Genomic DNA, 22082 nt, shown 5'->3' on the forward strand with positions numbered 1-22082 from the left:
ACATCATGCTGTTTATATTTACATTTTTATTTCTTGTGAAGTGAATATATATGTATATACACTTATATTTTATTTGGTTATTTTGATTTATACTTTTGTGAACTGCTTCTTCATGGTATCTGTCCATTTTTCTATTGGGATGTGTACTTTTTCTATTGATTCATGAGTGCTTTTTACATATCAAGCATAACAACATTATTTTTTGTCATATTAAATATCACTACATCGTCTAATTCTTGTTCAACCTTGTTAATGATTTTTTTTTTGGCAGACTAACTTCTAAAACATTTTTGTAACCAAATATGTTGATTTTTGCCTTTCTACGTAGCCTCCATGGTATGCTTTAAAGGGCCTTCCTCACTCCCATCATTATAAAATATATTTTCCCATATTTTCTTAATATATTGTCTCTCCCACTTAAAGTCCTGGTTCTGTGTAGCCTTGATCCACTTCTCTGTGCATTTTCTCAATTGTAAAATGGAAGCAATGATTATCTACCCAATTCATTCAGTAAGTGTTCATTGAGCACCTACCAAAGTGCTACCTGGAACTTTATAGGAGCCAGGAATATAGCAATGAATAAAACTGGCCCAAATCCCTAAAGCTGTAAGGCTCACATTCTGGTGCCTGCATTCACAGGGGTTTCAGGAAATAATAAGCCTCTTTGCCATTCTGATTTGCTGGATCTGTAAGCAATTGTGTGCCTTATTCTGTACTTTCTCAGCCTACAATGCCCTTCCCCTTTTCAGCTGAAATTCTCTTCACTCATCAAAGCATGGGCGCCTCTACAACGAAAGCCTCCTTGCTATTCTTTTTTTTTTTTTTAAAGATTTATTTATTTATTTATTTGACAGAGAGAGACACAGCGAGAGAGGGAACGCAAGCAGGAGGAGTGGGAGAGGGAGAAGCAGGCTTTCCGCTGAGCGGAGAGCCCGATGCGGGGCTCGATCCCAGGACTCTGGGATCATGACCTGAGCCGAAGGCAGACGCTTAACGGCTGAGCCACCCAGGCGCCCCAGCCTCCTTGCTATTCTGATCGCCTCTGAATGTATGGCAATTCCTCTAGGCTCCCCCACTACCAACTCCTTGAGAGCATTTGGCCTGATTCATCCTGCGTTGCGGTCATACTTGCTCGTACAAGTTTACTCTTCACTAGCGGCAAGCTTTCTGAAGGCAACAGCCATGATGTCTTCCTCTCTGTATCCTCCCTTCCCCTGTTCAGGGGCCTTGCTCCTTACTAGGTCCCCTATTAGGAATTTGTCAATGTCAAAAGTAACAAAGGAAACAATTCGAAAGCATCTCCTTTATAGATTCTACCAGAGAATGTGAATAATGACCTAAACATGTAATTACTCATTGTGATCCATACAAAGGAAACAAAACAAAACAAAACAGGGGGGTGGGTATTGCTGAACTGAGATTTCTCTATTCTTGCAGTTCAAGGGAAGACACAGAAAAGAGGATTCTGGTTGGAAGGGACCACAGGTGGGAGGCATTGTAGAGAAGTTAAGGGCTAAGATGAGACAGATGTAGCTGAAGGGAGAGGAGTGGCAGGGAGAGGGGGTATAAGATGCAGGTGCAGAGGTGAAAGGAGGCATCTGCTGTCGGCTTTGCAAGTCCCAGCATCGGGGAAGCTTTGCTGGTTTTAGAAAGGGGAGTGGTACACCCGGCCTAGCCTCGTCAGAGCAGAGTTCCGGGGCTGAGGCCACTTTTCTTGCCTTGTAACCTGTACACAAGTCACTGAACCTCCTGGTCCTTGGACAGGGTGGAAGTCACCCCGCCCCATGCCTGGGAGGCTCCAGGGGGACACACAGGCAGCTTTGCCAACCGTAGCATCCTAGAAATGGAAGAGACCACCATTAAAATGCAGATGCCTCCAGAGAGAGCCGAGCTACTGCCACGAGGGCAGAGGAAAGGCATGGGCTCTGGGGCCGGCTAGATGAGGATCACGGCTCGCCTGCTGTCTGCAGCACGTGACATAAGCTCTCTGGGCATCCGTTTCTCCTGTAAAATGAAAACGCCACCACTCCCTTCATCAAGTTGTTGGGAGGGCTAAATGAGTTGACAAACGGGAAGAGCTTCGCATACAGGAAGCACTGGAAAAATGGTAGTTCTGACTATTGCCGTGACTCCCACTATGACGACGCCCTCTTCCACCCACCCCTTCCTCCTGCAGAGGGCTTACGTTCACACTACAGCGAGAGCAACACCCAGGGGAGCGTGCAGCTGAACTGCCTGGAGCTTCTGCTTTGGGAAAGGAGGGGGAAGCCCCTCGGGAGAGGGAGAGGAGCTCCAGAGGAGTGGGGACCCTGTGCTGCCCGGAATGTTCTGCGCAGGAGGACAGAGGGGACCAAAGTGGAGAGGAGCTGTGAAGTGGGTGGCCGGTGTGGCCCCAGGGACAGCAGGTCTGGGGGCTGCAGTTACTCGGCCAGGACCTCTTTCTATCTGTGTCCTTTCTAAAGGATGGTCCAGCTTCTCAATCCCAATTCTTCTCTTCCTTTGCTAAAAGGAGAGTGGGAAGAAGGGAAAAATAAACATCTCTGTCCTTCTCAATTTTGTCCCGAACATGCGTGTGTCTCATGTGCAGGCAGACACATGAACACACAAACCCATGTTTCCCTTCCGGGCTACATGGAATTTCTCTTTTCGCAGAGGATGCTCAGAGACTGCCATGCTCCTGGATTCCTGAAGCCACTCTGCTCCGTCCACTGGCCTTTAATCTGTTCCAACAGATGCACTACGACCGTGACCCTGGATTGTGAACCTCGGCCTTTTCCCTCTTTGGTTTGCTTTCCCACCTTCCCTCTAGCAATCACTAGAATTTCAGTGGTTTGAAAAAATCACATTGTTGGTTTAAACAGTACCTGGATTTGCTGGGCTAGATAAGGCAGCCAACAAAAGTTGCATTTTCCTAATGAAAACTGGAAGGTGAAGGTCCTTTTCTCTCGCTAATTGCAGGTGTGAGCATTAAGCCTTTTCAGGATAACAAAGACTGGTTCTACTGGTGAGTAATTGCTTACCTTTTATTTCAGGGATGTCTTATATTTCAAAGTGACTGTGTAGTTGAAGGAAATTTAATAAATACTTAGGGAAGGCAAATTATGCCTGCTTTCAGTCGTCCGATTTAGTAATTTAATTTGAAACATATCTGTTCTGTGTTTCAGATGCCCCGTTTCTAGTCTTGGTTCTTTCATAACTAGCTGTGTGATCCTGGAAATATCTTAACTCCTCACCTGGAATACAAATAGGGGGTCTAAATGCTACAACAATGCTGATGACCTGAGACACAGAAGGGGTAAGGAACTGTTCCAGGTGAATGACAACTGAAGGCCAAATATGATCCTGGGCCAGATCCAGTAGGAGGGAAAAAAACCATAAAAGGCATTATTGGATCAATGGACAAAATTGAAACATGGATGGTAGATTGCTACATTTCTGGAAATGGAGAACTATACTGTGATTCTATAAAAGGATCTCCTTGTTCTTGGGAAGGACATAGTGAAGAACTTAAGACTAAAAGGATGTGATGTTTGCAACTTTCAAATGATTCAGAAAAAGTATGTAGATTCATATATGCATATATGTGTGTGTGTGTGTGTATGTGCACGTGTGTGTTGAGAGAGTGAGAGGGATGAGAGAGAAGAACAGGAATGAGAAAGCAAACAGGGCACAATACCAACTAGTAAATCGGGGTGAAGGTAATACATTAAAGTTCTTTGTAATATACTTGAAATTATCCTATACGCTTGAAATTATTCCCAAATAAGTAAATGAATAAAGGGCTAAATTCTGTGTAAGGTCCGTTATCCTAAAGTATTATGATTTGAAGAAGGGTGATTGTTGGAGCTGTCCTTTACTCATTTATGAACAGCAGAAGTAATGAGCATGAGGGGTGCAAGGGAAGGAGCTCCTGTGAGGGCACACTGTCGAACGAGACATTGAACAAACACAGGCGGTGAAATTCATTGTCTCTTACACAAGGCATGAAACTGGAAAGTCTAGTTCTGAGATACACACCTGCAGTGGTGGCTCAAGGGAGTGGCCCCAGTTCCAAGAGAGCCACTCTCAAATTGCACGAGCCCTTCCTTTCCTCTGGTGGCTGTGTGTAAGGCACTGTGCCATCCCATGAGGGCATGGAAGCCCATCATGGCGCCATGACACCCAGGCTCCGCGCCTTATGAGGGTGGGTCCATTGTGTCCTTACTCTTGTTTCCCCTCTGATGAATGTCAGCTAAGAGCACTGCTGTATGCTTCTAGCTTTGTCTTGTCTTTTCTTAGAACTGCCCTCTCTCTGATAGCCATTCCAGGTACTCATATGGTTACATCACCCACAGAATTCCTTTTCACCTGAGGCTTCCCACGGTACTGCTTCTCTATGCCAGTGAGAGCCAGATCCTCAAAAGCTAAAGCCTGGAATCCAGTGACCCAGTGGTGGGCATATAAAGCTACCACAAGCATATGTACCCTTGCAGGTAAGGAAGTTCCTTATTTGAATATTATTCACCATTGGAAAATTTTTTTGAACATCCAAAACACAGGTCAGTATTAATCATCTTCAAATATATGGACAAGGTAGTTGATACAAAGATCTCTTCTACTGCCCTTACGAACTCCTCCCGCAGGGTAGAACTGTGTCTCATTCATCCGGTGTATTCCTCACAACATGTAGGTGCAATGAGTTCAAGAAACGAAGCAGTGAGCCAGCACCACCCCCTGTAAACTTCAGTTGAGACAGAATGCTCCTTTCCTTCAGTGCATCAGCCTGGACTAAATTGTTATCTGTCCTTGCGGTTTATGAAGGAAACTGTCAAGAGTCAGCGGAGTTGTTTACCTGAACTTAGGAAGGTCTTTCTAGCCTCGTGATTCCTTGGCAGTATTTGTATAATATTCAAATAAATGGATACATCCAATAATTCAAAAGCAGAGAAGCCATTATTTTAAAACAACAGCTGCGGGCGCCTGGGTGGCTCAGTTGGTTAAGCATCTGCCTTCGGCTCAGGTCATGATCCCAGGGTCCTGGGATTGAGTCCCACATCAGGCTCCCTGCTCAGTGGAGAGTCCACTTCTCAATCTGCCCCTCCCCCCGCTCATGCGCTCTCCTCTCTCTCCCTCTCTCCCCCTCTCGCAAAAATAAACAAATAAATCTTAAAAAAAAAAATAAAATAAAACACTTGGGAATACCATGTAAAAAATATAAGCCTGAGATTTGAATGCTTTTGAATAAAAATACAAACAAATGAGGTAACCAGGCAATTAGATTAAAGTAATTTAGCCCAGGCCAATTGGAATTCTTGCCTGATGTTGAGAGGAACAATATTATAAAAAAACATGTAATTACCACTTGCTGACACTGATTGAGTGAGAATTGGTGAAACAAGATTTCTGAGAAAAGCAGAAGGAGAGAAGAGGGGACAGTTGTACCCACACAAAAGAAACTCACCAGAGAAAAGCAAATATGCTCGAGGCTAGGAAAAACGAAGGGAAAGTAAAAGAGAGGGAAAGGCAAGTGTAATGTACAAGTTCTGATTCTTTCTCTCACAGTTTCCAGATAAATTTCAGATGGGTCAAGCCTTCTCCCCACTCGGCCCTTCATCGTACCACAAAATGTGCAACAAACGCAGTTGCAAGGAACAGAGTGATTGGATAGCCAGCTGCCTCCCACGGCCCCTCAAAAATGTCTGAACCTTGAAAGAGGTCTATCATCTGCACATCGTTTGGTCCAAGTAAATTCCCCCCAAAACTGAACTAATAAAATATCCTTGAAAAATGAATCGACACTTATACATTTTAGACAGATGGTTGGAGCCAGGCTAACAACAAGGAACTGACTTTTCCTCTTTGGCACCACGAGATGATTGTGTAACACGTTCAAGCTGATGGGAACACTATTTAAGCCAGGGTAACACACCGCAACGGAGTCTTTCAAAAACCATCGAGAATCAATCTCTCAAACTTCCAATAGCTTGGTGAGGCTTTCCTCAGCCTTCCAAACAATGAGGACTAGTCAACGTCAGTGCAGAAAAATTTTTACCAGCAAAAAAATTTTTACAATCCAGTCTGTTAATACTGGTTTATTTGCAATCCAACTTCCTGAAGACAGCAAACAGTGGTATTGGCTGCCCTCTGCAGTGGGCTGGTGAATTCAGCAAAGTATCAAGATCAAGAAAATGCCAAATGCATGCAACTGATTCTTCTTGAAATCCAGAAATGCTGACAAGAGAGTGACTTCTTAAATCTAGGATTTTTAAAGTCAAGGGTGTGTGGGAAAGTAACACACCACCTCCACAATCACTCAACCCCAATACGATGTTTGGTTGTTTTCTGGGCAAGAGTAAGCTTGCTTGTTGATTTAAGACATCATGGGAATGTCTGAGGTTAACGTCCTTCATTGCTAAATCAAAAACCCACCATAGCAGCAACACTGTGAAGCTTCTCAGAGAGTTCCCTGGACCGAGAGCTTCCATGGTGTATGTTTTTAGATATGCCCACAAGGGGAGGGGGGTGGGAGGATGGGTTAGCCTGGTGATGGGTATTGAGTAGGGCACGTTCTGCATGGAGCACTGGGTGTTATGCACAAACAATGAATCATGGAACACTATATCTAAAACTAATGATGTAATGTATGGGGATTAACATAACAATAAAAAATTTAAAAAAAAAATTAAAAAAAAAAAATAAATAAATATGCCCACGAATTCTTTGAAACCAGTCCTGTGGAGAAATGGAGTCTAAATTTTCCTTTCCTCAAATATGACCTGGCCTTGGTCACCTGGATCCAATGAAGAAAATGAGGTTGGAAGTGGCATAATGTGACTTCTGCAGGTGGGTTATAAAATGAGACACAGCATCTGCCTAGCTCTCTTATGAGCTGCTCACCCTTGAAGTCCAGCTGCCATGCTATGGGGAGGTCAGGCCCTGTGTAGGTATTCCAGCTGACAGGCCCAGCTGAGGTCTCAACCAACAATCAACATCAACCAGTTGATTTTATATGTGTTACTTCAACCGTGTGGGGTGAGGAAGTCTTCAAGAAAATTCCCAACTCTGGCCACATCTGTCTGTAACCACAATAGAGACCCTAGGTGAAAACCACCACCTCGCTGAGGCCAGTCAACTCCCAAAACCATAAGCCATAATAATAATCAATAAACATTGTTGTTTTAAGAGAGAGGTCTGCAGACTAAGGCCTGGTGATAAAATCTGGCCTGCAACCTGTTTTTCTACAGCCTGTGAGCTCAGCTGGGCTTGGTACATTTTTAAAGGGTTGTAAAAGAAAAAAACAAAGCAAAGAATAATATGTGACAGAGACCATATGTAGCCCTTAAAGCTGAAAATAGCTATTCTGTGGCCTTTTACAAAAAAACCTTGTCCAACGCTGTCACAAGCCATTAAGTTTTCAGATGGTTTATTATGTAGCAACAGATAACCGGAACACATGGTACTTTTGGAACATAAGAAGAGGCCATTGATAGGCAAATGCTGGATTTATAGCATCATAAAAGTCACACTGAAAAGCCACAACTCAAATATTACCTGAAAGTCAATACTATTCTATCAATAACTGCTATCATACAATATTATCTTTTCACAAACACGTTGGCTCAACCAAAGCAAAAGTGGGGGTAATGTGATTCATCAACCAAGGAGAGTATTTTAAACGTGTGTCTCAGATTTGATTCTAAATTAAATTTCAAATTCTTGGAGGCTTATTAAAAACTTTAATAAATGTAGCTGGCATTTGCCAAGTCCTTACTATTTTCCAGACACTATTCTGCACTATTTCATACGTATTACTTCATTTAAGCCTTGTGACAGCAATTACTTCCATTTCACAGACGAGGAAACTGAGACCAGGGAAATGATCTAACGTGTCCAAGATTACACAGGTAGTAAGTGTGGAGCCGGGATTTGAATCTAGGTCTGACTTGCATCCACGAACTTAATCACTACACTCTGCTGCTCCTCTCCAGAAAATGTCTAAGTAACACATCGGTCTTGGTTTAAGGATGTAGCTGGCTTCATAGGGAGGGCAGCGCCCACTGACCTCTCTGACCAGACTTCCCTGCAGGCTAGTCAAGGGTGCTGTCCACCCACTAGGAATCATGTCTGGAACCTGGGTCCCCTTGTCTTTCCCCTGGGACCCAGGATCTTCGGCAACACCAACGCTACTTTCCTGTTGAGAGGATCTGAAACTCTTAGACCAGCCCCAAATAATGGTTCATTATAAGTTCTTTCTCCCAAACTATCAAAGACTTCCTCACACTTTTCCTCCAGTTCCTATCAATCAACCCATGGAAAATTATGCTTGCCAAAGGGATGGCTGTCAGAGGAGACACAATATGGGTTCTTCATTGCCAGCCCTTGGCTAAACAAAATCAACAGGCTGATCAAGAGTCAATCAATATTAAAAGGATATCCAGACCATTGTTAAGACCAGTGATCACGGAAAATGAAATCAGTATCAGTTTTCTCATCTGTGAAATAAGAGTGATAATACCTATCTTTATGATTTATTGTATAGACTGGAGCCAAAATATACAAAGGGCCTAATCCAGTGTCTGGCATTCAATTAATGGTGGCTATAATTACTATATTTTTAACATAGAACATGCCTCTCTTTCAGAGAGCTGGTGATTGGCCAATGACATTTCAATGAATAACTGGAAAAGCTGTTAAACACAAAGATCCACATTCATGAAACGAGACCTAGAGTAAGAGTTGCTGCTTACCCATTGGGTTACACATTTTCCACCTCCCTTTATCATAAGCCTTTTCCACATTGGAAGGTGTTGTTTTAATTAGTTATACAAATGGCCCCCCCCCCACTATTTTCTCTGACTGAACTTGGCACAAACAACTGGAGATCAATGTAAGAAAGAGACTTCAACAACGTGCCAAGGCCACCTCAGCACGGTGCCCAAAGGCATGGCCCAGTCCCTCGTCTACTCACCAGAAGGGAAAGATAATGAGGCGGCTGATGAAAAATATGGTGGAGAAGATGAGAAACAGGGCGTTACAGGTTTGCTTCCATCCGGCATAAGAAAACATCTTAGCAGACTGAAAACAAAGAAAGCAATTGCATTCAGATAAAGTGATATTAGAATAAAACTCTGAAATTAAATATTTATAAATGAAATGATATGATGTCTGGGATTTGGTTCAAAGCGGTCTGTGTAGGGGGGGTGGGAGAGAGGGATGGATGGGGAAATTGACGAAATGAGGTTGGCCATACTGATAACTGGTAACGCTGGAGGATGGGCCACTGGGTCCATTATGCTCTTCTCTTTGTCATACGTTTGAAATTTGCCATAATAGAATGTTTAAAAAAAGATATGTTCAAATGACTTTATTTATTTATTTATTTATTTATTTGTTCAAATGACTTTAATACTACTCCTGTCCTTCACAAGCACTACAAGTTAGCACAATGTATGCTAGCATGCATTTTATTGGGGCACCTGTTTATTTTCTCCATTTAACTGATTGGAGAGCTGGACTGGAGAAAGGTTGAGCTGTGAGCCAAGTCCTGGGCTGGGCTGGGCTGCGCACGTTGCAATCAAGGCAGCTAACAGAGGGGGCCGAGTGAGGAGGCTGCTCTGGGGGCCCTGTCCTGGTTGAAACAAAGTTGCAAGCACTCGATTTTTCTCCATTTACTTTATGCTAGTCTACACTGCCCGTATGATCTATATTGAAAAAAAGGGGTTACATAGTCTTTAATGTGGTAGTAGAAGGTTAATTGATGAGAATTGTCTCTTGCATTATCTAGTGGAGCCCAAGGCTGCATGGAAAGTGTCTGGACTTGGGGGTGGTGTGAGGTGGGTAGGAGTTGATGAGTGTAGGTCATCCCTCCAGAAGCGTGGCTCAGGTCAGGGTGGTTTCGGGACTGAAATTGGCCCAGAAGCTCAAAGCCACTCTAAAACAAGAGAGGCAGCCTATCTACACTTCAGGAAGGGTTTACATTGCATTTTCCATACTTCGCCATATTAACTGTGGGATAAGGATAGGATCAGAGTGTGGAGTGGCAGGGGGCCCAGAAGGGAACAGCCTCAAATGCTGAGGTGGAAAGCTAGTCTGCCAAGGGGGTGGGAGGTAGGTATGGGGAGATAGGCCAGAAATTTAGCGTGCCTGGAATGGAGTGAGAGTTGTTTGAAGAGTCAGAGGCCAGGCTAGGGGAGCTAGCTAGAGATGTGCATAGGCAGGAAGAGAGTGCACTTGTGAGGGCAAAGTAGCATTCCCTGGGGTAAATACACGCACAGCATATTCTGGGCTGTGCAAGGATGGAGATCCGACAGTCCCCTTGCTCCTTTGCTAAGCATGAGTCAGGATACTATTCAAGTGTTGGGTCCTGCATCCAAACTTGAACATGTGGAAAACCAGAGGATCAGGAAGATGCATGAAGAAGACAGAGGTTCCTTCTAAGTCAGAGTTGTGGATGTCAAGGCTGTTTTTCCTTGCAGAGAAAGAGCTAAAAAATGACCCACCAATTGTCTTGAGGAATATGAAAGATTAACAGTCACCATATTTAGGAGGGTCTAAACAGGGGCGAAAGTTGTACCATATCTGGCTTCCTGCCGGAGAAGGCAATGCTAAAGCCAACTATTCGAGGAATCTGTGGATTAGGCATCTTTGGAGGAGATCAGAAATCAGCCCTATGCCACCACTTAATGTTGCTCTTCCCAGCTGGTGGAAGGTACTGGTCTTGCTCATTGAACCTCAGGTTAGATCATGGCTTGTGAATCAGGAATGATTCATGATCGTTAACAACATGAGGCTGTTCTCATAGTTTATCCATGAAGGGACCTCTGAGTCTGACATTTCATTTTCCTTCTGTTTTTTGTTTTTTTTTTTTCCACCTAAGAACCTCAGAACATTTTCCAACAGTAATGAGCTAAACCTCACAATATACCCTAAGGGGTAGATATGACTTCTCATATTACCGCTGAGGACAGAAAACAAAGCATTAAGTGATTTGCCCAAGTCACCTAGGGAGTTATAGCATGTCAGTGATGGGGTGGGGGAGGGTGGGCAGGGACAACCCAGAGCTTATCCCCAGTCTCCACATCTAACTGCCTTTTAACAACACAATGAAGCTGTTTTTACAGGGGACACACACCAAAGGCTAGAGGGTTAGAAGCAACAGAGTAGCATATAATTCTTAAGTCATGACCAATGTGGTCTTAATTTACAGGCAGGGTTACTCAGATATGATCAGAGGAGGAGGTAATTATAACAGATATGGCTACATTCAGACAGCAACACATGGGAAAACTGGCACAATTCTTCTGCTAAGCCATTTGCTGCCCCGAATAATCTTGACCTTTGGAAGGGGATTTACATGTCTAATGGCATTTACACAGAAGAAACAAAATTCTGTACACATCTAGTATTTTAACAGTAACCAGTTGCTTTGAAATGGTTTCAAATGACTTCTGGTTACATCTAGAACAGGGTTTAGCAAACTACCGTCCAGCCTATGGGCTAAAGCTGGTCACCCTTTAAGGATGGGTTTTACATTTCTAGAGGGGTACAAGAAAAGAAAGAGCAAACAATCAGAAAAGAAGAATATAGGGCAAGAGATCCTATGTTGCCCACAGAGCTAGATTTACTATCTGGCCCTTCACCAAAAAGTTTGGTGAACCTTGATCTAGAAGAACAAGATCCTATCAAATTGAATTTCTCCCATACCAACTTATATTCAGCTATCAGCCGTTCAAGAGGCAATCCTGAACATGAGATGGGTTAGCATCCTTTTCCTCAGCTCCATTATAAATGAAAGTATTTAGAGGACAAACTCCTGGCTCTGGGAAATGTGGCCCTAAGTACAGCAGGAGAGCTGGCAGGCAAGAGGGCTGTTGGGTCACTGCCTCAGGGCAAACAGGGACCCATAGGAACAGAGACAAGTAGAGAAAACAATCCTAATTTGCTTTGTTTCTCATGTTTTGTGTTGTTTGGGACTAGGAAGTCTCTTGTTTTAATGTCCTCTGCTCCAAAACATTCCTTCCTTAGAAAATAAATGTCATTTGAATAAACATCAGCTCTCATTCTTTAAAGCTGGAGGAGGATCAGTGTGGGGCCAGTGCAAGCATCCAATGGGTTTTTGGCTTTGGCTTAAGTAAATATATGGTACCATCCAACATTAAGAATCCATAATGCCACAAATCCACATTTTCCTTTTAAAAGATTAGAGTTCATTCCTTCCTCAAATATCTCAACTTACTTCCTGAGCTAGTATCTGCATGCAACTTTTACAAGTGGAATCCCATGGGTTAACATCTCTCGAGTACCATGGAGAAGACTGGAAACTAAACAGTACAAGGTTTCGTTTCTCTAAACTTGAAGGATCTGAGGACCCAGAGACATGCTCGGACTTTGGGTGTTTTCAGGACGGAGAGCCCTGCTAAATCACTCACAGACCATTCTTCCTGCGAGGAGTCCCAGAAACTCAGGACATGGTATTGTTATTACTTTTTTTAATGGCAAACGTTTACCTCCAGCCAAATGTCAGCCACATCATGCACAATCATCACGAGGGTCCCACTGCGAATATAATTAGCACACCAAGAGAAGCTCATCAAGCTAATAGCAGCCAGGTGGTGGATGACATGAGCTAGAAAATCCTACACAACGAGAAGAAAATGGAAGCTATTAAGCAAATGCAATTATTTCCTAATCACTGGAAGAGCTAACAACAACAACAATAATAATATTGTTTAAAAACCAACAACTTACATCTGAATGTTTTGAAATTTGTAAAATGCTTTCACTTTGATTCTTAAACACAATCCTTGTGAGGGAACTAACACATATTACCCTCACTGATGAAGTCACTTAACTTTGGGACAGCTTTGAATAGTTGTCATCTAAATCCTAACATCTGCTCTTCTTTCCACTGCCCCACACTGGATATATGTACACACGCCCGCACACACACACACACACACAACCATATACATACACACACATTCCTGTGTATATTTACATTTATCCTTTACTCCCTAATTCCAAAAAGGAAAAAAGACAGATATACAATATAATAAAATTACACAACCATTAAAATAAGAGTTACCGCATATGAAACAAGTAACAAATGTAAGTGCAATATTACCAACCCTGAGCTAAAGAAAGCTACCACAATCGAGCATAAAAACTTAAACGTTTTCTGCAAACAAAATATACAAATGGCCAACAACTACACAAAAAGACACTCGACCCTCATTAGTTGTCAGGAAAATGTAAATCAAAACCACCATGAGATACCACTTCATCCCCACTAGGATAGCTATAACAAAAATGATGGACTATCACAAGTGTTGGCAAGGACGTGGAGAAACTGGAATGCTTATATGTTGCTGGTAGGAATGTAAAATGGTGCAGCATCTTTGGCAATTGCCCAAAAGGTTAAATATAGGATTATCGTATAGCCCAGCAATTCTACTGAAATAAAAATATGTCCATGCAAAAACTTGTAGATGAATGTTCATAACACCATTATTCCTAAGAGACAAAAAAGAAAACATCCCAAATAGCTATCAAGTAATAAACAGATAAATAGAATACAGTATATCTAAACCATGGACAATTATTTAGCACTAAAAAGGAATGAAGGATTGATACATGCTTCCACATGAATGAACCTTGAAAACATTATGTGAAGTGAAAGTGCCAGACGCACAAAAAACCATATATTATGATTCAACTTATATGAAATATACAGAAGAGGCAAATCCATAGAGACAGAAAGTAGGTCAGCGGGTTGCCTAGGGCTGGGGAAGTTAGGAGAAATGCGGAGTGACTGCAAAAAGGTACAGGATATCTTTTGGGGGGGTGACAAAAATATTCTAAAAATGACCGTGGTGATGAGTGCACAACTCTGTGGACATACTCAACACCACTGAATTACACACTTTCGATGACTGCATTGTACAGTGTGCGGATACCTCGATAAAGATGTTTTAAAAAACACTTAAAGATTTCAGTTTCCTCGTAGCCAAAGTAAAAGTGTAAACATGATACTAGTAATAATAGCCCAACTTACTGAGCACTTATGGTATACCAGCTTAATCCTCACAACAACCAGAGAAGACAGAAACTATTTTTAGCTCCATTTTACAGATGAGGAAATCAAGTTTAGGGAGTCTAGCCAGCTGGCTTGAGAGGTTAGTGAGTGGTGAAGCCGGGGATTCAAACCTGGGCCTTCCGACTCCAGAGCCTGTGCTTTACCCACCTTCCAAAAGTCTTATGTCTCTGAAAATATGTATTTACAAAATATAAGACATATATTTACATTTAATTTTTGAAAAGGTACCCTATGCACCTATATATAATAAAGAGAAACCAACTACTGAAAAATCAGATGTGGGAGAAAGACAGGATCATTATAGCCTTGACTCACCTTAGTATATCTATGAAGACCTTCTAAAAAGCGATTATCTTCAATTCTCTCCCTTGAGAAAATGACTCAATTACATTTTGATGTATTCTTAGCCCAGACTAAAGTTAATGACAGTTCATCTACAGCTATTGCTGAGTTTTATGGAAAAGGAGATTATTTCTATCAGATTTTTTCATAATATGTTCTTTTACTTACATTTTATAAGTTTTCTTTTAAGATCTCCTGTTGACTGCAGTTGATTGAGCCCCTTAGTGATGGATAGGGTGCACCATCACGCACCCGAACATCACTTAATCAAGTCGGCGTGGTCTTATCTCCTTAATACTGAGTTCAACTTAGCTTTATTTATCACACAAATTTTGCCACAGACTGACTTTTTAAACAGAGTGTAGCATATGAGGTATATGCCAAGAGTATTTATCATTTGATCTGTGTTGCTAACATATATGATAAAATCTTGTGATTGCATTGAGAATCTAATATGGTTTTCTGCATCAGCAAACGGTTCCTAAAACGCCTCACTTTGTTAACTCAGAGGATACATTTTTTTTTTAGCATGCCTGTGGCTCAATTTCCCTACATCTAAAGCAAAGCCAAGCATGCCCAAAGCAAAGTTTCCACATAAAGATCTTGGATGAATTAAGGACAACGTGTATTCAAAGTCTTTGAATACATCAAAGAATTACTATAAGGTGGTTTGTAATCAACTAAAAGATGTGGCTGCAGAATTAAAACTACTAGCACCTGTAATGAAGAACATCAAATGCCCAAACCCAAAGGGAAAAATAGACCACATAAAGGGGAGTTCTCTTCCTACTGAGCAAGAGTGGAACTTCCAAGTGAAAGTGTCTATAGTCTATAATGTTTCACTGCAAATACTTATTGAGGCACCAAAACATGAGCAAGTTTTGCACCATCCTATGTGCTATAAAATGCAAAAAGGCTATGAATTGAAACTAACATACATAAGAATACAATTTAAAGATTAGGATTGGGGGCGGGGGGTGACAATTTTTGAAAAAGTAGATAAAGTAGCTTTGTAAATAAGACACTTACCTAAGGGTGCCTGGGTGGTGCAGTTGGTTAAGCGTTCGAGTCTTGGTTTCAGACTCTTGGTTTCGGCTGAGGTCATGATCTCAGGGTCCTGCGATCGAGCCCCACATCTGGCTCTACGCTCAGTGCAGAGTCTGCTTAGGATTCTCTCTCCCTCTCCCTCTGCACACCCCTCACCCTGCTTGCTCTCTCATGAGCTCTCTCTCTCTCAAATAAATAAAATCTTAAAAAAAAAAAAAAAAAAGGTACTTACCTTCCTCTTGACATCAGAGCCAAGACTAAATATCAGAGACCAATAAAAACTCATCTCCAAAATATAGTACCAGTACTGGGATGGCAGCAAGGGCTAAGGAAAATGAGAGTATTCGCTACTTTAGTATCACCGTATAAACAACTCATTTTAAGGCATGAAACTATTGTTTATACCTATTTATGTTCCACAGAATTCCCCCAAATGATGATGCTTTAAGATTTCCATTTCTGAGGGGCACCTGGATGGCACAGTTGGTTAACAGTCCAATTCTTAGTTTCAGCTCAGGTGGTGATTTCAGGGTCGTGAGATTGAGCCCCACCTTGGGCTCCGTGCTCAGCATGGAGTCTGTTTAAGTTTCCCTCTCCCTCTGCCTCTGCCCCTCCTCTCTTTCTCTCTCTTTCTCCCTCTCTAAAATAAATAAATCTTAAAAAAAGATTTCCACTTCTGAGAAGGAATCAAAGATAATATTTCAAGGCGTTTTATTTCTGAAAGGGTAGACAAGAATTCCAAAATCAAGTTAAAGTGTTTTGTTTAAAAGTTAATAAAATGACAACAGGTGTAATTGCCTTGTTTTAGTTGACTGAAAGTTAAATTAGGGAAAACAAATTCAAAAGCTTTTACTTAAGAATATTGGTAAGTCTGTTCTGCTATTCCCACAGTTCACCTTGTTTTATGTTTCTTGAATACTACTCAAAATCTGATGTCCTAACTTCTCTACTGGTGACAGCTAGTAATCAGAAGTGGCCTATCCTCAAATGGGGCAGTAATAAAATATATAAAATTATTTAAGTACTCTAAAAATGTCTTCTGAAAAAAATAAAATTTCTATATCTAGAATTTTCCTTAATAATTTTATAGTGTCCGGTGGGGGGGGGTGCTTATTTTAGTTAAGTTGAGACATTATATTACTTGGTGTGATGTATTGTTACATCAATGCCTCCAATGAATTTCACCTTCTGATATTGATGTATGGGCATAGTCTTCTCCATCATGACCATGAACTTGATCTTGGGCTTTGGTGAATGGAGCATAAGCAAATACGATGCAAGCAGAGACTTCATAAGCACCAGGTAAGAAACCTGAGCTATCTTGCTGATAAGAGCAAAATAGAGAATCAAGGTACCCACTGCCAAAAATATGAATGAGGACACCAGGGACGTGAGCCATTCCCTAGCCAGCCTACCAACAGACTGAAATACAAGCATGAGCTCATTTAACACTACATGGAGCAAAAAGAACTGTTCAGCTGGGCCCAGCCCAAATTGTTAACCCAAATCATGAGCAAATAAATGGTTGTTGTTTTAAGGCACTGCATTGGGGATGGTTTGTTATGTACTAGTAGATAACTGATATACCTCAGAAGTTCAGAGTAAGTTGGAGGTAGAAGAATAAGATTGGAGTTTGACCTACATATTGCCTAAGTATTTTATGGTCTAACCTTCTTTGATTCTCTAATGCTGAAGCTAACACATTAAAAGGAATAATTTTCTGGTCAACTGATCATCCTCTATAAGGTCATAATAGAATGAGACAGAGTTTTTGCTTTCTTCTATGTCAAACAAGCATGTATGAGACTAACTCTCCTAGTGAAAACTAACAAAGGATCTGGGTAAAATGCATAAAAATATCTCTGCAAAGACATCAAAGAGCAACCAAAGCACCCAGAACCTGTGAAGCTTTCAAAGAGAAAATGCATTAAAAATGAATCTTTCTTTTCTAGTGAATCCTTAATCCAAGAAGTTCCATAGACCCTAAGTGGGATAAATTCAAAGAAAACCACACCAGTGTATAGCATTAGTCAGCATTTGCCAATTTATAAGCTGTATGGAGTCCAGAGACTAAGAAGTAGAAGAAGTTATATAGGACTTTTGGAAATCTCATGGTCCTAGGATGCAAATTGGTACCCAGGTCCAGCCAAAGAAAGAGTCCTGGTAAACACTGTAATCTTTTATCAAACCACTAGGAAAACACCCTAGGAATATGGATAAGTTGTAAATACATCTGCCCTCAAAAAGACTGGAATCCACATTGAATCAGCTCAATCACATACAAAATGAAGGTGATCTGTCTCTACTCTAATGAATAGAAGTGAATGTAAATCTTCTCAAGAGGAAGATAATATCCTGAGCATCTATACTTTTTCATAAACAATATCTATTATTCAATCAAAAGTTACCAAGCATAAGGAGACAAGAATAAAAAAAGAGAACAGACCCATAGGCGATCAAGACATTGGATTCCTCAGACTTGGACTTCCAAATAACTTTAAAAACTTGGTTAAAATGTGGAAAATTTCAGTAGAGAACTGGAATCCACTAAAAAAAAAAGGGTTAAATGAAAATTTGAGAAGTGAAAAACATAGTAACTAAAATTTAGAACTCAAAAGATGTGTTTCACAGCAGTTTAGACACTGCTGATAAAGGCAGCAACAAACTAGAGAACATGAAATAGAATATATCCAGATCTGTGAAGGGTCTGAGATTTTACCCTACTGGCAAGATAGCTTGCCACAGTTTTATAGGGGCTAATTGAAGATCCAAGACTCCTGGGTCAGAGGTAAAGGATAGCGTATTATTCACAGTAATAGTAGTTGTCAGAGTATCAATATTTGGGACAGATCTCCCATCTTAACTCATAGAGGGCTAAGCAAAAAGCATCAGATGACATCTGCACATACCATGGGTTGTAGTACAAGAGAGGAACCCTGAGCTAGGAAACCTGAATCTTTATAATTGATAGTAATGTGTCTACCCTTTGCTCCAGAAGGAGATATTTCTATCTTCCAACGTTGTCTGCTATACAGAAGTCCTTGAAAGATAGTACAGAACAAAAGGCAGGCAGTGCTTCACTTCATAAGACATGCAAAAATGCAAGAAATCCATGGAGAACTGTCTCCCAACAAACTAAAGCTCAGAGAAGCAAGAGGATGGAAAATATTAGAAAAAGCATAAGAGACATGTGGGACCTAGTGTAAACATCTAGCATATTAGCACATCTGTAATTGAATTTCCAGAAAGAGAAGAGAGAGAGAGAGAAAAAGGAACAAAAGCAATGGCTGAGAATTTTCTAAAACTGACTGAAGATATCAGGCCACAGATTCAAGAAGTTCTATGGACATTAGGCAGGATTAAGTCAAAGAAAACCACATTTATGCCTATCATAATAAAACTTGAAAGACAAAGACAAGATACTGAAATCAGAGAAAAAAGACATTCTGTTCAAAGAAGCAAAAATAAAACGGACAACTAAATTCTTAAAGAAAATGATGGGATCCAGAAGGCAATGGAATGCCATTTTCAAATGCTAAAGGAAAATCATTGCTAACCTAGAATTCTATACCCTCAAAATATATCCTTTAAAAAATGAAGGCGAAGTGATAACATTTCAGAAAAGCAAACCAAAGGGACTTCTTCAGCCAGAAGGATAATCGTCCCAGATGGAAACATGGAAAAGCAGGACACAAGGTGGAGCACAGAGAGGATGATTTGACTGTTTCCAAAACACTAATAGCAATGACTTGCAGCATTTTAAATATTTGAAGGAGGAAATGGGAGGAGGGTATATGAAGAATTCTATGAAGAATTCTAACGACTTTTCAGTGACTGTAAAGAGGTTAGAGCATTAATTTTTATTAGACTCCAATAATTAACAAATGCATATAGTAATGTCTAGGATAATTACTATAAGCACAAAAGGATGCCTAACTAAAAAGCTAATGTAAAGGAAGAAATGGAGTAATAATTTTTTAAAAAACTTGATTGTCCCATAAAAAAGAAAGGAGAGAGTACAATAAAAGGAAATGCACCATGTATTACAAATAGAAAATAAATCATAAGATAGGAGATTTAAACTCAAATATGTAATTGCATTAACCATAAACAGACTAAAGGAACAACACAGGTGATAGGTAAGTAAGGAATAAGGATGAGTAAGCTCCGGTAGAGAAAGAGCCGAAGGATTGCACAGACGTGGACAGAGAGTAGGAAGGGGACTCGGACCTAACTCAGGGGACAATTTGAGGGCCTCAAAGCTGAAGGAAGGGAGGACTGTATCAGAAGGGACTTACCTGCCTGGGATAGCCATTCCACACTTCCCAAAGGTCATATACCCAAGGTTTCTGAAAAAACAAGGAACCAAGAGAGAAAAAATAAGTTTGTCAGAGTCAAAGGCTGATTTCAGCAGAAAACATAAGCTCTTCCTGATGTCATTGACAGGGCCACACATAACAGTAAGACTGCTGTTCCTGCTGCGTCTCTTTCTCTCTTTAGGTATTGATACATGTCCCCATACAATGTGCCTGGGATGCTCACGACTTCTGGTGAATCTGGGACCAGACACGGTGCTGCCTCGCACAGGAAATTATTCAAACAGGGGCGCCTGGGTGGCTCAGTCAGTTAAGCATCTGCCTTCGGCTCAGATCATGATCCCAGGGTCCTGGGATCGAGCCCAGCATCGGGCTCCCTGCTCAGCGGGGAGTCTGCTTCTCCCTCTCCTTCTGCTCCTCCCCCTGCTCCTTCTCTCTTGCTCGCTCACTCTCTTTCTCTCAAATAAATAAAATCTTAAAAAAAATCTTTTTAATCTTTTTAAAAAAAGGAAATTCTTCAAACAAGTGAAACCTCTAATGATATGATTTCTGAACCAATCAGACTACTCTTCCTGTAGCAATAAAAATATCTTAAATCTTGAGCAAAATCTCTAAAAGCTGGTTATCTTTGTTTTTTCTGTCAACAATTTATTATGAAGTTTATATATCACTTAATGAGGTAATCATTTAGTGACTATTTAAACAGACAATGCAAAGGTCTGTTCAGGGGATTGTCAGTAGTCCAGGGTGGTTGGCACATGGGTCGTGTGAGTGGAAATAGGGAGAGATTAGGTTTCAAACTTATGTTTGCCAATCCAATGCTTAACAAAGGCTTTGAAAGACAAACTGAGGAGTTATGACTTCTCTAGGCATCTGTGTGGTTTTTAAAAGCATGAAAGCTGGTTAGCTTATTGAGAACCTTATTTCACGAGGAATTCATAGGCAACAGTTTTTAAAATCAAAGACAAATCCCCATCAAAGAATATCAAAGAGACAACTTACATCATAAAGAAATACAATGCCAGCAACAGTAATCATTAAGTAAAATGCAAATCGCCAGCTGCCAAAAGAAAGAAACATCTGGTAAAGGTGATTGACATGTGAGGAGAAATACATTTGGTAGGACAGTATTCTGGAAAGAATGCACAGGCACATCTAATTTGATATCCTGACTGCCACTTGTTTGATGGCTATAACTGTAGGGAAGTCACTTAACCTCAGGAAGCCTTCATGTCTTCATCTATAGAATGGGAATGACAAAACTTACCTCAAAATGTAAAAAGAATTGAAGCTAATTTGTGAAAAGTATGGATCAGGGTGCCCAGTATGAAGCAAGCAATAACAAGTGGGGGATACTGTTACGACTGTTCGCAGTGCACCTGATACACAGTAGACCCAGCTCCTGACACACTGTAGACAACGGGTTGACATTAGTATTAATGGAATCATTTATTTTATCCCCACTTAAGTCCCAGTGAAAAGGTTTCCATGCGGCCAGACTTCAGTCTTGTTTCTGAAAAGCAGATTTTTGAAAAAAAAAAAATCTTTTTCTCATGTATGGAGAAAGACCTATAGATTAAGAGACTTAAAAGACATACCAGTCAACTGTACTGCATGGCTTTTATTAAGATCCTGATTCAAACAAACAAACGGTAAAGAAAATTATGAGTTAATCAAGGTAATCTGAACATTGAATGTTTACCATTATTAAAGTTTTTTTAAAATTTTATTTATTTATTTTAGAGAAAGAGAGAGAGAGAGGGCGCAAGGAGGGGGAGGGGCAGAAGGGGAGAGAGAGAGGGACAAGCAGACTCCCCGCTGAGTGCAGAGCCCAACACCAGGCTCGATCTTACGACCCTGAGACCACGACCTGAGCCAAAATCAAGAGTTCGCCCACTTAACCGACTGAGCCACCCAGGCACCCGTTATTAAAGTTTTTTTAAGGTATGATACTGGTATTGCAATTTTGTTTAAAATAGAGTCCTTATCTCTTAGAGATACATACTAAAATATTTACAATGAAATCATACAAAGTCTGATATTTGTGTCAAAAGTAATCGTCAATAATACTTGGATGAAGGTGGTCAAAAGGAGCACACTCTCGGTTACAGGATACATAAGTACGGGGAATGTGAAGTACAGCATGATGACTATAGTTGACGCTTCTGTATGGCATATTTAAAAGATGCTAAGTGAGTAGATCCTCAAGTTCTCATCACAAAGAGGAAAAAACATTTTTTTCCTTTTTGTACCTCTATGAGATTATGGATGCTAACTAAACTTACTGTGGCAATCATTCCACA

General features: G+C 40.9%; 1 protein-coding gene across 1 annotated transcript in view; it reads right to left on the bottom strand.

Moving 5' to 3' along the window:
• The window catches only part of CERS3 (ceramide synthase 3), a 76549-nt gene that overhangs the window by 31919 nt on the left and 22548 nt on the right, over positions 1 to 22082 (bottom strand). The window contains exons 4-8 of the mRNA XM_032391321.1: positions 20782 to 20839; positions 19762 to 19812; positions 15696 to 15788; positions 12486 to 12614; positions 8948 to 9054 (exon numbers count right to left, since the gene is read on the bottom strand). Coding sequence (XP_032247212.1) covers positions 8948 to 9054; positions 12486 to 12614; positions 15696 to 15788; positions 19762 to 19812; positions 20782 to 20839 — 438 coding nt within the window. The remainder of the gene's footprint in view (positions 1 to 8947; positions 9055 to 12485; positions 12615 to 15695; positions 15789 to 19761; positions 19813 to 20781; positions 20840 to 22082) is intronic.

Source organism: Phoca vitulina, unplaced genomic scaffold (genome assembly GCF_004348235.1).
Source record: "Phoca vitulina isolate PV1807 unplaced genomic scaffold, GSC_HSeal_1.0 scaffold61, whole genome shotgun sequence".
Taxonomy (NCBI): domain Eukaryota; kingdom Metazoa; phylum Chordata; class Mammalia; order Carnivora; family Phocidae; genus Phoca; species Phoca vitulina.